The 17612-nt window shown below is 43.4% G+C and overlaps 1 protein-coding gene across 2 annotated transcripts in view; it reads left to right on the top strand.

The window, feature by feature from the left end:
* Positions 1-11963, top strand: part of SUGP1 (SURP and G-patch domain containing 1) — a 29264-nt gene extending 17301 nt beyond the window's left edge. For both annotated transcript variants that reach the window (XM_087920799.1, XM_087920793.1), the window contains exons 10-14: positions 2529-2706; positions 4581-4687; positions 5858-6003; positions 8585-8714; positions 10775-11963. In XM_087920799.1, coding sequence (XP_087776925.1) covers positions 2529-2706; positions 4581-4687; positions 5858-6003; positions 8585-8714; positions 10775-10801 — 588 coding nt within the window. In that variant the 3' untranslated portion in view covers positions 10802-11963. The remainder of the gene's footprint in view (positions 1-2528; positions 2707-4580; positions 4688-5857; positions 6004-8584; positions 8715-10774) is intronic.
* Positions 11964-17612: the final 5649 nt, after the last annotated feature.

The raw sequence follows: 17612 nt of genomic DNA, 5'->3' as shown, positions 1-17612 counted from the left end.
TGGAATGGAATGGAATAGGGCTGTCAAACTCCTGACCCGTGAGTTGGATGCATCATGTGCTGGCCATGCTCATACCTGTTTTAGCGAAGAGGGGGAAGTCCCAATACATCACGTATGAGTTTGACACCCCTGGTATAGAGAATGATCTTTGAAGGGCAGGAAGAGAATCCATTACCAAAGCATCAATCAGATAAAGTAGGTTTCAGCCCAGATCAAGGAAATAGTTTACCAAAATACCTCTGAAACACACACACACACACACATATATGAAAATAAAAAAGAGCGGAAGGGAAACACATTCAGACTTACAAGATCTATGTCAGTCTTCTAAGGTAGACCAGACTAAGAAACAGAAACAGAAACAGACACTGTGTAGACTTAAAGCTACTTTTATTAGAATAGCTATAGTAACAGAATCCTCCAAGCCAAAAACACACAGAAATTCTCTCTTATGGCCACGTTAGCCAGATACACCCCATTATTTCCTAGAGTCTTATAAAGTAGGTTTACAAATGTTTTGCCTTAGCATATTATGCAAACCTAGTGTTTTTGATGTGTAATACCATGCTTGTGACTTACTACATTGTACAAATGCAAGCAACTAATTTATTCAGCAAATGGCATATTATACAGTATGGATGAGACTGGAGCCTGTGTTTGAAAGATTTAAGCAGCTGCTTTCTGGTTTCTTCCTGGTTCTGCAAAGCAAAATTTGTGGAATGGAGCTAATTGGGACATCTACCTTCTAGTTGGGAAGGGTTTGAATGATGCAGAAGTAGAGGCATATGCTTCCTCGGGCTTTCTTCAAACATGGTTTGCCACAAGGCTCATATAAGCACCGATAAGTCTTCTCTGTGTTGAGGAAGAGATCCGATAAGGCACTGTTTCTCTACCTTGGCAACTTTTAAGATGTATAGACTTCAGCTCCCGAGAATTCCACAGAATTCTTGCTCAGAATTTTAAGAAAGCCAGTTATGCTTGCTGTGGAATTCTGGGAGTTGAAGTCCATACATGGTAAAGTTGCCAAGGTAAAGAAACATTGCAGTAATGGATAAGAAGTCCTTCCTGGAGCATCAGGATCCCCGTCCCTACAGAGGAAGTTGCCGGTTCAGGGCTTGTAGCTTCCACATCACCTTGCAGCATAAGGAGGCAGATAATTTTGCTGCCCTCTGCAGTCCAAACCTTCATTATAAATCGCTTCTCTTCTCAGCTTGCTTTCTGGTGGAAATGATAAAAAGGTGGAGAAATGGAAGGTTCTCCAAAGCAAAACACACCCTTTCAAGCCTTTCAGGTGGTCTATTAAAATAGGGTTTACCTCTCTTCCTGAAGTTTCCATCTTAGCCCATTCCTAGGGAAGCTGGTGAGCACTTTGCAGGACTGCACTGGTTTAAAGTTGCCAGTGATTGGCCGCTTGGGATTGGCCGCCATGGTTTTTTTTATGCAAGAATATGAAGGGACAACAAAGAATGTTCTTCCTGCATCAGCTAAGAAAGCTCAGATTGTCCAAGGTTCTGTTTGATAACAGTTCTACAGAGGAATTATTGCATTTGTACCTCAATAACTGTCCAGTTTGGCACAGCAACCAAACAGATTAGGTGCAGAGTTTAAAGGATAGTTAATCAGTCATCAACAGACAAATAGATGTTGACAACATCTATATAGACTATGCAGAAGAGCCCAAAAGAGAACAAAAAGACTCCAGCATCTCTCCACCAGTAATCCGCACTCAGATCAGCGTAGCTTAACTCCAAGGTTAACTTCAGACCAACAATCAAATAAGCTGTCAGCTTTGGAAGCCATATTAGCACCAGATGCTTCCACGCTGCCACATTCTTGAGCCTGGGAAAGTGGGAGGGGGGAAGTTCTTGGAGTGTATGTGGATAGACATAATAGCATTCTTCTTCTAAGTCAAGGTCATGTTATTTCTGCACCTGGGTAAGAAGACGTCTCAAGTTGGGACGGATGGTGATTGGGGCATTTGATGCAATGATGGGTGCAGGGGGTGGATTTGTAGTTTTTACTTATTGCAAGGAAACCCGGAACTTTCACATTCGGGATTTCCCAGATCTGCCAGTTTACTACTCTTAATAAAAAGAACCTTGGAGATGATGTCTGTCTTGGAATTATTTGTTGGAGTGGAGGTTTTCTGGAACGCTGACATAAGCAATATCCCAATCAAGAAAGTGCCAAAGAGCCATCAGTAAACAGCCCAACCACCACCCTCACTCACACAGGCAAGCAAGATACCAGAATATAATCTGACAGCAAACAGCACTCCTTACTACGATAGCACTGATGATGTTACCTGATTAGGGTAATGAAATGTCTGCAAGAAAACAAGCAAGCTCAGAGAGCACCAAAGGACCCCTCATGGCAGTACTGAGCTTTAAATATTCTCCTTTACGATCTATGATATCTATCATTTTGTTGTTTGTATGTACCGTGCACTTAGAGTTTATGTACCGGTAACCAATTCCTTGTGTGTCCAATCACACATGGCCAGTTAAGAATCCTACTCTGTTCTACAGATGCAGCAAATGTACGACATGATCATGAAGCACAAACAGGCCATGCAGGAGATGCAGATCATGTGGGAGAAGACGATCAAAGAGCACCAGTCCGGCTACGACAGCGATGAGGAAATCGACAATGAGTTGGGCACGTGGGAGCACCAGCTGAGGCGCATGGAGATGGACAAGACCCGTGGTTAGTGCTTAACAGGGGAGACAGGGAAGACTTCGTGTCTACCTTGATCTCGGCCAGGGCTGTCAAACTCGCAGCCCAGATGCATCGCACACACTGGCCACGCCCATGCCCAGTTTAGCGAAAGGGGCGGGGAGTCGCGATACATCACATGACAATGCCATGACAACGTGAGATTGACACCCCTGATCTAGACAATACAGATAGTCCTTGACTTACGACCAGAATTGAGCCTGGAATTAGGGTCATAAGCTGTGCTTATGTCATTTGTGAGTTGGGTCACTATGCTATTATGTTATTTGTGCATTATGTTATTTGTGAGTTGGGTCATTACGACCTTTTTTGCAGCAGTTGTAAAGCAAATCCATTGTCTTCAATGGATTTTTGTATTTTTATTTTTGCCAGAAACTGAAAACAAACTAGATGAGTCTTACAATCATTTCCAACCCTTGCTGTCAGGGCTCCAGCAATTACCCCCCCTGCCCTCCCCCCTCCCATTTAAATCATAAGTCTCTAGTCAAACTTTCAAAACTTAAAAAGATTTATTAGGAGTAAACATGCCGGCGCTGCCTGGGTGAAACCGACTCTGAGACACATCATTCATTGGCCATTCATTGGCCATTCCTTGGCCCAGGTTTTCCCCCCACCCGCTGGATGTATCATAATTCATATTCTCCAATGGGAAACATCCATAGCCAAGAGTCATCAATCATCCTCTCCAGTTAGAATTTTGCGCAGCACAAACTTCGGTCACCTAGTTACTATCTTTGGAAACATTTATGGAATGCAGTTTCGGTTTGCAAGCTGCTACACTGCTCCCCCCTCCCTTTCTGTTGGCAACTCTAAAAAGACCATAGAAATATTTTATGAGTTGACACTTAACATTCTGTAAATTTTCCCAACGCTTAAACTCTTCATTACTCTTAACAAAGCCATAACTTTCTCCTTGTAAAGCTTTTATTTTTACAGCAGGGGTCCCCAAGCCCCATGCCTCAGGCCAGCACTGGCCCATGGCCTGTTAGGACCTGGGCTGCACAGCTGGAGGTGAGCAGCAGGCGAGCGAAACGGCACACGCACACACGGGCCCTAGATTGCACACTCCGTCTCCCCAGTCCGTGGAAAAACCGTGTTTCACAAAACCGGTCCCTGGGCTCAAAAGATTGGGAAACGCTACTCTACAGAATCTGGTGCAAGAGGACTCAATTTTAACTCATCGGTTGTGACTTTCCCCTCCCCCATGCTGGCTGGGAATTCTGGGATTCGGAGTCCACCCATTTTCAAGTTGCCCTGCGTGAGAACAGGCTCCCTGCTCCTCCTTAATTATAAGCCTGGTGCCTGGAGTTATATGGATGTTCTAAAGAAATTCTCTTGGGTCCAGCATAAAATTGCTGATCCCAACAAATTCATGGGCTTAATGTGTGTTGACCCTGTAGAGAAAGTCCCTGACTTACGAGCACAGTTACGGCCAAGATTTCTGTTGCCATGTGAGACAGTTGCCCCATTTTATAACCTTTCTTGCCACGATTGTTAAGTGAACCACTGCAGTTGTTAGTAGTTAGTAACACGGTTGTTCAGTGAATCTGGCTTCCCCGTTGGGTTTGCTTGTCAGAAGGTCACAAAAGGGGACCACAACCCCAGGACCCTGCAACCGTCATAAATATGAGCCAGTTGCCAAGCACCTGAATTTTGATCACATGACCATGGGGATGCTGCAGTGGTTGTAAGTGTAAAGACCGGTCGCAAGTGCCTTTTTTTCAGGGCCATTGTAACTTGGAATCCGTGACTGAACAAATGGTTGTTAAATCAAGGACATCTTGTACGTTCTACAAACAACGTCTTGCTGAGAAGTAATTCTGTTCTGCCTGGTCCTTTTTCAGAATGGGCGGAGCAGCTGACTCAAATGGGCCGAGGAAAACATTTCATTGGAGATTTTCTGCCCCCTGATGAGCTTGAGAAGTTTATGGAAACCTTCAAAGCTCTGAAGGTAAAATGTTTAGTGTCCTTCTGTTTAGGACAGCTTATATATATGTGTGTGATTGAATGTTTCCGGAGGAGGAGGAGGAAGAGGATGGGAGCGGGGAGGAGGGAAGAGAAAGAGGATCTGTTTTTCCTGTTTGGAAAAAAAAAATCAGGCAACACATTAGATACATGCAATAGACAAAACAATTTCAAACAATTTCAAAAGTCAGTTTGTTCCAAATGGGTTGGCAATCAACTCCAAAGTATACCAGTTGCAACTGAAAATATTGGCAGGGCAGTTGGAACAGCATTTAAGCCTCCAAGAGGCCCCTCCAAACTTAGAAACGTTTCAGATTCAGAATTTTTCTACTTCATGGTTGTGTGTGTTCACCCCAAAGAGCATGGCCTCAAACCTGGGAAAGGAGCAAAGAAGGATAACCAAAAGTAATGGGAGATTACTGAGGCACCACTTCTCTATAGAGAAATCCTAAACTGCTTAGAGCTTTGCAGTCTAGAAATAGCTATATAAAATTATTCCCTAGAGAATACTTTTTTATACTCCTGTTCTAATAGCAATGGAACTGGAGGATTGTCCAAAAAGGAAAAACCCCACAAGATCTAGAAGACCCACTAAAGCAGGGGTCTCCAACCTTGGCAACTGTAAGACTTGTAGATTTCAACTCCCAGAATTCTTCAAATAGCTTTGCTGGCTGAGGAATTCTGGGAGTTGAAGTCCACAAGTCTTAAAGTTGCCACGGTTGGAGACCCCTGCACTAAAGCAAGGATCTTCAAACTTGGCAAGTTGAAGACTTGTGGACTTCAACTCCCAGAATTCCTGAGCTAACATGACTGGAGGAAGGATTCTGGGAGTTGAAGTCCACAAGTCTTAAAGCTGTCAAGTTTGAGGACCCCTGCACTAAAGGGTCGCTGCCTCCAGACAGGTGGCATGGGCCTTTGAAAGGGGACTGAAAAAGGTCATTGCTTGTCAGTCATAGTGACAGCTTGGAACAGTGTTTCTCAACCTTGACAACTAAAAGAGGTGAGGACTTCCAACTCCCAGAATTCTTTGCTGGCTGGAGAATTCTGGGAATTTTGAAGTCCTCATCTCTTTAAATTGTCACAGTGGAGAGACATTGTTTTGAAGCAGATTCTCATGCATGATTTCTTTTCAAACTATTGTTTTCTTCCTCCACAGGAAGGCCGTGAGCCTGATTACTCTGAATACAAAGAATTTAAACTGACCGTGGAAAACATCGGTTACCAGATGCTGATGAAAATGGGCTGGAAGGAAGGTGATGGTCTGGGATCTGATGGTCAGGGTATCAAAGCTCCTGTGAACAAGTAGGTGTCTGATCCCTCTTTTGTTATATCTTGATTTGGGGGGGGGGGAAGTCCTTCCGTTTTCCCCTGCTCAGAAACACACAGAGCAGCGAACAAGCTAGAAAACCAAGTTTAAAAAAACAACAACCCAAAATATATAGAACGTCAGTGTAGAAAGAAGACAGTTATAAAATTGATAGAATAAAATCTACTTTTTATATAACATCACCAAGATGTGCTTTCTGATATGACATATTGGCTTAGCAGTTGAAAGTCCAAGTTGTTTAGAATAATTTGCTTTTCAGGTGTTTGGTTGCAGACAGATGAGAATCAGGGATGTTTCAGCAGGTGGTAGAAAGGAGAAACCTCAGAGGGAAAAACCAAAACAAGCGCCTGTCTCTCTCTTCTCCCCCCCCCCCTTCATGTGGACAGACTGAATGACATTGTCGCAGCAAGGAAAGTTTGCTTCCTTCTCTGAACAGACAGGAAGGAGTTGGAGTTAGCATCATGTGTGTCACGTGCACTGCCATGAGTCTGCCTATCAGTGGTCATTCTAGATCAGGGGACACACACACCCCCAATCCGTGGATCGGCGCCCGGTCTGCAGCATGCCAGCTACTGGGCCACACAAACAAGTGAAGCCCCATCCACAGGATGAAGGCAGCACACGAAACCATGCCCCCTTCGGTCCCTAGAAAAACATCTCCCCACAGAACCGGTCCCTGATGCCCCAAAAGGTTGGGGGGCCGTTATTCTAGATCCCTGATGGCGAACCTATGACACACATGCCACAGGTGGCACACGGAGCCATTTGTGGGGGCACGCAAGTCCCAGCCAAACCTACCTGCACTGCGGATGCACGCACCTCCCAGCTGATTTTCGGCCTGTTTGAGGCCATTTTCAGCCTCTCTGACACTTGAGGGAAGCCTCTGCAGCCTTTGGAGGCCGAAAAACGGGCCCATTTTGGCACTTCCAGTATTTTGGGCACGGGAGCCCAAAAAGGTTAGCCACCACTGTTCTAGATGATCTGCTTGGAAGGGATGACCTGCTAACCCCTTCTCACACCAGAGTCATTATGAACGTTCTCTCTCTGTCTCTCTCTGTCTCTGTCTCTCTCTCTTTGGCAGTCACAGGTTTTGGCTTGGTAGCAAGGTGTCCCAGTGTAAAAAAAATTAAATGTATTTGCAGGTAGTCCTTGACTTATGACCGTAAACTGAGACCAGAATACTGGTCGTAAATCATGCCTGTCATTAAATGGGTCACCACACATCTGTGCCCAATTTTAGAATCTTTTTTTTGCAGTAGTTGTTAGGTGAATCACCATGGACATTAAGCACTATTCAGTGAATCAGCAGTGGTTTTGTTGTTGGTTTGTTTTTTTTTTTTTGCTGGAAATAAGCTTTTTCTGGCAAAAAGAAACCCCATCGTAGATTGTAGTCACATGACATGGAACAGCCATAAATGTGGTCCATTTGCCAAGCACCCAAAATACAGCTGGACCCAGCCATCAGAACATTGAATCTGGGTGGTGAGTAACCCTGGAGAGTCTGTCATAACTTCAAATGGTTGCTAAGTGCCCCGGTGTAAGTCGAGGACTACCTGTGTTATGTTGGATTTTTACCTCAGATTTCATAAAGTTGCTCAAGGTGGGGTATGTACCTTCCCTCTTCTATTTTTCCTCACAATAAATAATCCTGTGAGATAATTGGGTAGAGAAACAAAGACTGGCCCAAAATTCCCCAGAGAGCTCCTGTGGCTGAGGGGGAACTACTAGAAACTTGCTCTGGTTCTGGCCCACCATCCTCATGATATCCCAGTATAACCACTCCGGTTCTCTTACTTGGTTTGGAAGTTATGGCAACCCTGCTTCAGCTCCAAGAGCAAAGTCCCTAAATCCAGGTAGTCCTCGACTTACAGCAGTTTCTTTTAGTGACCGTTCAAAGTTACAGCAGCACTGAAAAAGCGACTTACGGCCATTGTTCGCCCCTGTGACCATAGCAACATCCCTATGTTCACACGATCAGAATTCAGACTCGTGGCAACTGTCTCATATTTAGGACGGTTGCGGTATCCTGGGGTCATGTGATCACCTTTTATAACCTTCTGACAAGCAAAGTCGGTGGGGAAGCCAGATTCACTTAACAATCATGTGACTAACTTTAACAGCTGCAGTGATTTACTTCACAACTAGGGCAAGAAAGGTTGTGAAACGGAACAAAACTCATTTAGCAAATGTCTCGCTTAGCATGTTGGATTCTGTTGTGGTTGTAAGTCAAGGACTACCTGTAATAAAGTATAAGGAACCCCTACCTTGGAAAGGGGTTGGACTAGAACAGGGGTCTCCAACCTCGGCAACTTTCAGACTTGTGGACTTCAACTCCCAGAATCCCTCAGCCAGCAAAGCTGGCTGAGGAATTCTGGGAGTTAAAGTCCACATGGCTTAAAGTTGCCGAGGTTGGAGACCCCTGGACTACAAGACCTCCATAGTCCCTTCCAGCCCTCTGACTCTATGGTTTTAATCCACCCTATCTTAAAAGGTCTGGTCTAAGGCAGCTTCCTCATGTCCATGCACATAAGATAGACACAGCTCTTTCCCAACCAGGGGGGTGACGGCTGTGGATGGAGCAGGCTTTGGGATCGACCGTCCTGCTGATTTGTCCAAGGATGATGATGAGTACGAGGCTTTTCGGAAGAGGATGATGTTGGCCTACAGATTCCGGCCCAACCCACTGGTGAGAGAAGCCCCACCCCTTGGGGCCCTTTTTCCCCATGTTAGAAATGATGCTTATACAATTGATTTATATCCGAAATAGGTTAGGGATACATTGGAACAGTCTTTTTGAAATAATCTGGCACTTAGACTTATATACCACGCCATAGTGCTTTTACAGCCCTCTCTAAGCAGTTTATAGAGTCTGCCTATTGCCCCCAACGAGCTGGGTCATTTTGCCCTCATTTTGCCAACTTTGGAAGGATGGAAGGCTGAGTCAAACCTTGAACCAATGTCAGCTGGTCCCATTTACCACATCGAACAAAAGAAACTCTTTAGATTATCCAACAGTTAATAGCCAGTAGCTTTATTGAAAAATCTATCTAGGCACGGCAGAAGCAAAGTAAGTTCTGGGATTTTCCCTCAAAAACCCACATAGTTAACTCCTCTTTTCCCCTCCAGCCACCCGCAGTTCATAGTTCACCAACTGAATTCAGTTCTTTTGCTTTGGGAAAAGCTCTCTGCTCCAGTCAAAATATTCTTCATCCCTCGGCCTTGTTAGATAAAATGTCTGTCTAGCAAGAAGCGGTTCACTTGAATTCCATAGCCTCCCTTCACCCTTAGGAATTCACCACCCTCCTCCTGTCACTGTAAGGCAGAGCTGCTGATGAAAGCAGGTACAGGCAGCTATGGAGTTGAGCCAGGTTTGACTGCTGGTCAGGATCGAACTCCAGGCTGTGGGCAGAATTAGCCTATACTATTGCATTCCAACGACTGCACCACCAGGGCAGGCAAGGCAGGCATGAACTTTTAATTTCTTGACATTTTACTCTGAAAATGCCAGGACGGTCTGTTTTCATTGAGATGTCCTGATCTGAGTTGCCTTTGACTGCAATATATATATATATATATTGAAGGAACTATTTGAACGGGTTGCTTGCTTCACTGTAACTGATTGACTATATTGATATAGATTGATCGATTGTATATTCTATTTTTATTCTATATTCTAAACAATTTGCAGCACTATATTGTAAGGATTATTTTACCAAACATCAAAATGAGGTTAATCACTTAAAGTGCTGTATCCAGTGCTGCAGAAAGAATTCGTGTAAGAATATTTAGGAAGGAGATCTTGCTCCTTCGTTGTGGAGAAGATAACTTCCCTTTATGGTGCCAGCCAGCTATCCCAAGTTTTCTTTTTCCAGAAACTCCCTTCTATTCTCACACGATGTGTTGCTAGCCTATTCAAATCTCAGTTGAGAAATCCTTCAAATGTAAATCTTCAAAATTACATGTATCAATTTTCTCTCTTTATAGCTCAGCCTTTATTTAATCTTGCATATGTAGCACAACATTAAGTCCATGTTAACTGTGGGAACAGTAAAAATAGCAGCAGCTGAGAAAAGTATTATAGAACAGGCAAACAACAGTTATAAATGTTGTTTATAAACGGCAGGAACAGCTGCTGTTCTTCATTCTTGGAATGAAGCTTGAGTCCAGGTAATCCTCAAGTTACAACCATTTGTTTAATGACCAGTGTTACAATGGCACTGAAAAAAGAGGCTTATAACCATTTTTCACCCTTGGAACGGTTGTAGCATCCCCATGGTCACGTGATCAAAATTCGGACCCTTGGCAAACTGGCTCCTATTTATGACGGTTGCCATGTCCCAGGGCCATGTGCTCCTCTTTGTGACCTTCTGACAAGCAGAGTCAATAGGGAAGTCAGATTCATTTAACGACCATTTGACTAACTTCGTAGAATGTCAGCCTATTCTGGTTTTTCTTCTCCCTTGAATTCAAAGAACGGATTCACACATTGCACCAGGATGTAGGTTGCTTCATCACGTTTATTGGATACACCAGAATGGATGCAACTTTCTAAGCCTTCGGGGTTAAACGTGATCGGTTCATCCAACGTGTTAAAACCTTGAACAATCACACGCACACCCCATGTGATATCAAACAACGTGATGATCACTTCAAAAAGGACGGTGTTGGGTTGGAGCTTCACATTCTGTTGGCCTTCTCTTACCATGATGATTTGAATTTTGTCTTTTTTTTTTTCTCCTCTTCCAGAACAACCCTCGGCGTCCTTATTATTGATGCTGCAGTGTGTTTCTTCTCACCTCCCACCTACTCCCTGGTCCTCCAGTGATGGATTGTTTACTGTGACAAGTTTATTAAAAAAAATGTCCCATTCTTTCGTTTAGAAGGACTCTGTTTCAGGTTTAGCCTCCCATCTGTTTACCCGCCCACAGATGTTGGACTTTTTCGTTGTGGTTGCAGAGCTTACCCCCTCGTTTATTATTATTATTATTATTTTAAATGTGATCCCATTAAAGAAAGAGAAGGAGCAACTCGGAACTGAGGTGATCAGAGAAAAATGTTCCTGAGTCATACCCAACCATTTGTGAGAAGGGGGTATTGGCCTAAAAACATTTGTTAATGTAACGTGTAATAATCTTCATTCTACTTGGTTTCATGGTTTTCCTTTGAAGCCCTGTTTCTTTCCCCATGAACATAGAAATTCTGGGTTGCTGTTCCTTGTTGATGGTGGGTCCCTGCAGGGAAGGATCACAGGATGGGATGTAGCAGGCGATCAGCAACACAGGCATAAATAAGGAAATTTATTTACCCCAAATATGGTAGGGAGGTTTTCCAGCTGCAGTTCAAAAGAGAAAGATTTGGGTTGCAGTAACTTAGGAAAGGGGAACTGTTTTTAAATTGGGGGTGGGGGGGCAGACAAACTATCCCAGAGTATTGCGTCTCTGTGAGGGTGTCATTTTTACCTCAGTTCTGAGGGACTCTCGTGAAAGCATGCAAAACCACCGTGTATCGGCCAACCTTCTCTTTTTAGAGGACAACTGGCTCTCCTTTTCCTCACTCTTTAGTTATTTCAAAGAGCGAGGAAGTTTGAATTGCTTCTGAGACCAAGCCAGAGGCCAAAACCAAACATATCCTTAGCTCGATTCTCAGCCTTTGCTTAATTCTTAGTAGGTTTTAATAATCTTTCAGATTTGTTCCAAAGGAGAAAGGTGAGAGAAGGGGAAAACCAAAAAAATCTTTTTGTTTTACAACAATTACATGCCCTGTTCACCAAGGCAAACCTCTCTCTTCCATGATCTTCCAACATTAAAACAACTGTGGTTCCTTCAGGTAGGCTCTGAAACGATGCTTATTTTCATTTTTGTTAAACTTTAATGATGTAGAGTTGATACGTTGGGCTTTTGCCAAACATGTTAATAAAGCTAGAGAAATAATGCGAGGAAGATTGTTTTTTTCTTTTGAAGGTCCTGACAATGAGTTTGTTTGTTTTTCCAAAATTCCAAGAATGATGGATGAGTGTACATGACTCTCAGGTAGAGAAGGAATGGGGAAGTAGCCTCCTCCTATGCATCATCCTCTTCATTTAACGACCCCATAATCCCTTGCAGGGTGGAGTCTGGGCAACCGAATGGAGCTAGCAGAGTGTTTTAATGGCCGGATGCCCTTCCTGTCACCAACGCAGAGTCTTGTTCAGCAGATATATTCTCGGTATGCCCAGAGAGAGAAATATCTGCCTCCACCTAGGATCGAACTCACAGCCTCCTGATTGTGAGGTGAGAGCTCCACCTCTAGGCCACCGCACCACTTTCAGCACCCCTCAATGCAAGTTTTGGGGGGGAAAGGGACTTTCTTACCTGCCAAGGTTGGGAGAGGATGCACACAAGAAACCCTCCGTGCCAGGGTTCCTAGAGATAGGACCACTGCTTCCAAGTATCCCTCAGTGCAAGTACAGCTAGTCCTTGACTTACGACCAGAATTTCCATTGCTAAGCAAGACAGTTGTTAACTTAGTCATGTCCAATTTCACCACCACTTTTTTTTGTCAAGGTTGCTAAGTGTGTAGCACTACAGTTGTTAAGTGAACTCATGGCCGTTAAGCGAATCTGGCTTCCCCTCTTAATTTGCCACCTGGGAAAGCCACGAATGGTGATCCCTGAATGCTACAACCATCATAAACGCCTCTTGGTTGTCAAGCAGCCAAAAATCTGATCATGTGACTGTAGGGATGCTGCAATGGTCATATGTGTGAGGCGCTGTCATATTTTTTTCAGAGGCTGTGATGACCCGGGGCCTGGCACAAAGGCAACACAGTCACATAAGTAAGAAGAGTCCCTTTAGTACCTCCAATGTCCAGGATACCTTTGGTTCGAGAAAAACTCTCCCAGGAACAGCCTTTAAGTGGAGGAAATTCAGTCCGAAAACATACAAACTGTAAATTAAAATCCACACAAATCACGCTGCAGTAATTAACTTGACATGGCAGGATAAGGAATTGCAGACTTGAAAGGCCAGAAAAACACACACAGTTGGGAAGACACCAGGAACCCAGATAAGCCTTGACAATAACGATAACTTATGATTTGCTCTCAATAAGTTTGCTGTGCGCAACTTCCCTTTTTAAACACTGTGTTCCCAGCTGTAGCTAATGGAGGGAATCAGGGCCCTTTCCTTCCCCGTAAGCCATGCAACTCACATTGGTCCCTTCTCCGTTCCTCCCTGCATGCCCTAGGATGAAGAGGGTGGGCCTGGGTCTTCCTCTGAATGCCCAGCCGGACTTTGCCCTTCCCCAGTTTCTTCCACAGCCAATGGAGCCACACCCCCACTCCCTGTTAGCTGCTCGGCCTCCCCCTCCGAATCAGATTCCAACAGGGGCATGACAGAGACATTGTAAATTTTAATGGTCGTTAAACGAATGCCTGGACATTCTCATAGCTTTTGTCCCTTGGGGAACAGGTGGGTGGGACTATTAACTTCTTCACCTTGGTTGGCAGGAGGAAACAGCTGGTCGGTAGAAGTGGTCCTTGGCCACTAAGAAAAGTTACAACGGCATAAGTATTGACCTGCTGCTATCACCTCATCTTTTAATAATAACACATGGGAGGTTACCAAGGATCTTCAGCTGTTTATGTATGGATTGTCCTCGACTTAACAGCCATTCATTTAGTAACCATTTGAAGCTATAGCAGCACTGAAAAAAAATGATGATCTTGGCAACCGTAGCAGCCTCCCCCACCGGTCACGTGAGCAAAACTCAGGCGCTTGGCAATGGGTTCACATTTATGACAGTTGCAGCGTCCCGGGGTCATGTGATGTGATCCTCTTTGGCAACCTGATAAGCGAACTGAAGGGGGAAGCCAATTTCTCTTAACAACCATGTGAGCTTAAGCTAACGACTCAGTGATTCATTTAACAACCATGGCAAGAAAGTAGTAAAATGGAGCAAAAACAGAGGTGGTATCCAGCAGGTTCTGACCAGTTCTGGAGAACTGGTAGCGGAAATTTTGAGTAGTTTGGCAAACCGGCAAATCCCACCTCTTGACTGGCTCGGCCCCCATCTATTCTCTGCCTCCAAAGTCCCAGCTGATCAGCTGGGTCTTCTTTTGTTGCCCTGCACAGGAGAATGGAGCTGGAAAGCAGGTTAGTGGGGTGGGGAAGGAATGGGGATTTTGCAGTAACCTTTCCCCTGTCACGCCCACCAAGCCACGCCCACAGAACCAATAGTAAAAAAAAATTGAATCCCACCACTGAGCGAAACTCACTTACCTGTCTTGTTTAGTCATAGAAATTTTGGGCTCAATTGTAGTTGTAAGTCGAGAACTACTGATATTTATGAAACAAATCCATATGGCTGCCCATCTCAGGGTAACTCCAGGTGGCTTACAACTTTTAAATTTCATGAACAGAATCCATAAACCCGCTCCCCACTCTCAAAAAAAAAAAAATCAGTTGTTTTCTCATTGATGATTACTTGACTCTCAATCCTGTTATCAAAATGTGCCTATAAAGATACAAGCATCCTTTATATTTTTTTTGTTCCCTCTCTTTGAGACTGCCGTCCTTTATAGAAATTATCCAAAATCTTCCAGGGCAGCTTAAAAAAAGTTATTCTCTTGATAAATGTCCCAGTTGCTAACAAGAAGCAAATTCTCTGTATCCTTGCAAGATGAAGAAAATAAAAAAAAAATTACAGTGTGCACTACATTCATCATAATCCTTTAGAAGTGGGAAAACCAGCGTTTTATAAGCACGTAAGAATCCCACTGGGTTTAATTTTCATCACTTTTCATTTTTGGCAGCCGTTTTTATGTTTTCTGGAGCAAGAAAAGCAAAACCATTGTACTTATCCTTTATATTTATTGGTGTAGAAAATTCTAAGCTGGACTAATGGTTGGTGTGAAAGTGGCTTTCTATCCGGGTAGTCCTTGACTTACAACATTTTCTTAGTGACCGTTTGAAGTTACAACAGCACTGAAAAAAGCAACTTATTACCATTTTTTCCACACAATCCTTGCAGCATCCCCGTGGTCACATGATCAAAATTCAGATGCTTGGGAATTGACTCACATTTATGACAGTTGCAGTGTCCTGAAGTCATGTGATCACCTTTTGTAGCCTTCTGACAAGCAGTCAACTGGGGGAATCAGATTCACTTAACAACCGTGTTACTAACTTAACAACTGCAGTGACTCACTTAACAACTGTGACAAGAAAGTTAGTAAACTGGAGAAAAACTCACTTAGCAACATAATCCTTGGGCTCAGTTGTGGTCGTAAGTCGAGGACTACTTATATTAAGTATCTATTGCACTTGGACTGCAGCCTATCTTTTAATGAAGGCAAAACAAGATCCACTGAACAATGGCCCTTTGCAAAAATGATGATTTCATGGATCGGTTTGGTGATTTAAAGAAGGCCTGTCCTTCTGGCTCTCTGTTGCTCACCAGGTTCATTGGTCAAGTGACAGGTTGCTTTGGTGATGATTCCCAATTTATGGAAGGCCCTTCAGGTATTTTGAAAGTACTTATTTAGCCTTCCAGTGAAGTAAATGGCACCTTTGATGGACCTGAATATTTATTTATTAGAGCAGGGGACCTTCAAACTTGACACCTTTTAAGACTTGTGTCAGATCAGGAATTCGGGGAGTTGAAGTCCACAAGTCTTAAATTTGCCAAGTTTGAAGACCCTTGTATTATATTCTAACTTTGGGGGAGTTCACTATTTTTCCCCACAACAACATTCCTGCAAAGTAGGCTGGGCTGATGGGGGGGGGGAGACTGGCTGAAAGACAACCAATGAGCTTCCTAGAATATGGAACCTGGATCTCCCCACTCCTAACCCAACCCCCTACTACCCCTGATACTGGGAGGGAGGGACTAGCCCAAATTCAGCCGATAAGCTTCTATGACTGAGGAAGGAATTAAAATCTTGGTCGCCCCACTCATAATTCAACACCTCCACTACTGCATCATCCTATATGTCAGCGAAAACCTTTTTACGGATTTCTATTACGTGTTTCTGTTTTTAATTAATTTTGGGAAGGAATTTTGCAGTACTCTGCTCAGAGTCCATCGTCTGTGGCAGGCTCTAAATACAGTAAAATCAATCAATAAAACAAACGAACATATACCAGCATAACCTGTTCAGGTGCCTGCCCCATGCCTGGATGGGGACAAACCAGCTGTGACTCAATAAGATGGTTGGGAGTTTGGGGCACCTGGAGTCCAACATCTGGAGTTGTTGTGATGCTGACTGGGGGATTCTGGAAGTTGATGTCCACATGTCTTCCAATGTACCAGATTTAAAAAACAGTCCATTAAGATCTTTAAAGACAAAAAGAGCACCGTGAATGAAAAAAGAAACAGCTTTCTGAACTCAAGAATGGCCCAGACAAAATAAATGCAAGTAATTTGATTGCTTATTGTACCCTATGACTATTGTTAAGTGTTGTACCTTATGATTCTTGACTCTTGATGAATGTATCTTTTCTTTTATGTACACTGAGAGCATTTACACCAAGACAAGTTCCTTGGGTGTCCAATCACACTTGGCCAATAAAGAATTCTAATCCTCGATTTACAACCATTTCTTTAGTGACTGACTGAAATAAGTACAGCACTGAAAACTGGTCTTCGCATTTACAACCGTCATAGCATCCCCACGGTCACATGATCAAAATTCAAGCACTTGGCAACCAACATGTATTTATATGTTTCCAGAGTCATATGATCACCATTTGCAACCTTCCCAGCTGGTTTATGACAAGCCAAGACAGCTGAGGAAGTCAGATTTGTTTAACGACTGCCTGATCCACTTAACAGCAATACATTTAACAGCTGTGACAAAAATGGGGTGTAACTTTGCTTAGCAACAGAAATTCTGGTCCCAGTTGTGATCATAAGTTGAGGGCCTCTTGGAAACACAAGTCAAAAGGAGCTTTTGTTATTTTAATTCCATACACTGAATTTAAGTCTGCCCAATTCAAAATGACACTGCTCATCATCATAACAACATAAAAATAATTGGCACATCAGTTGATGAGGAAAATCAACATTACTGATTTGGCATGAGAGAACAGACACAAAGCCTTAAAATGTATTCTAATCTAAAAGAGCGGCACTTAAATTGCCACAGCCAATTATCCCTTTTCCTCAAATACTATTACACCCATTTAAAACAAAAATAAAAAGACTAGTTTTACACAAGCGTCTCAGCCACAGCAATCCCAAAATGGATCCTCAACTCACAAATAAGTAATTACCATCTGCTCTATTACTCCCCCAGGATGTGCCCAAATTTCTCCCTCTGGGAAAATTCCCCCCCAATTTTAAGAATCACTGTTCTAAATTTAGAGTCAGGAAAGCATTATAGGGTAATCTAAAAGCTAGCCAACTTATAACCATGCAGGTTCTCCTTTTTTAAAAAACGGATTCGCAACCCATTCTGGCATATATTTTATATTTTATTTTGCAATTAACAGCAATCTGCCAACACAACAAAAATTGAAACAGGGGAAGCTCACTGGAAATGATGGATTAATAGGAAAAGCTCTGCCAGCTACCTACATTTCTGCCTTGATAAGTTTCTTGCCAG

This window comes from Pseudonaja textilis, chromosome 1 (genome assembly GCF_049901715.1).
Source record: "Pseudonaja textilis isolate UNSWEBS1 chromosome 1, rPseTex1.2, whole genome shotgun sequence".
In the NCBI taxonomy this organism is placed as follows: domain Eukaryota; kingdom Metazoa; phylum Chordata; class Lepidosauria; order Squamata; family Elapidae; genus Pseudonaja; species Pseudonaja textilis.
Note: the sequence above shows the minus strand (reverse complement) of the source record. Positions and strands in the feature narration are given on the sequence as shown.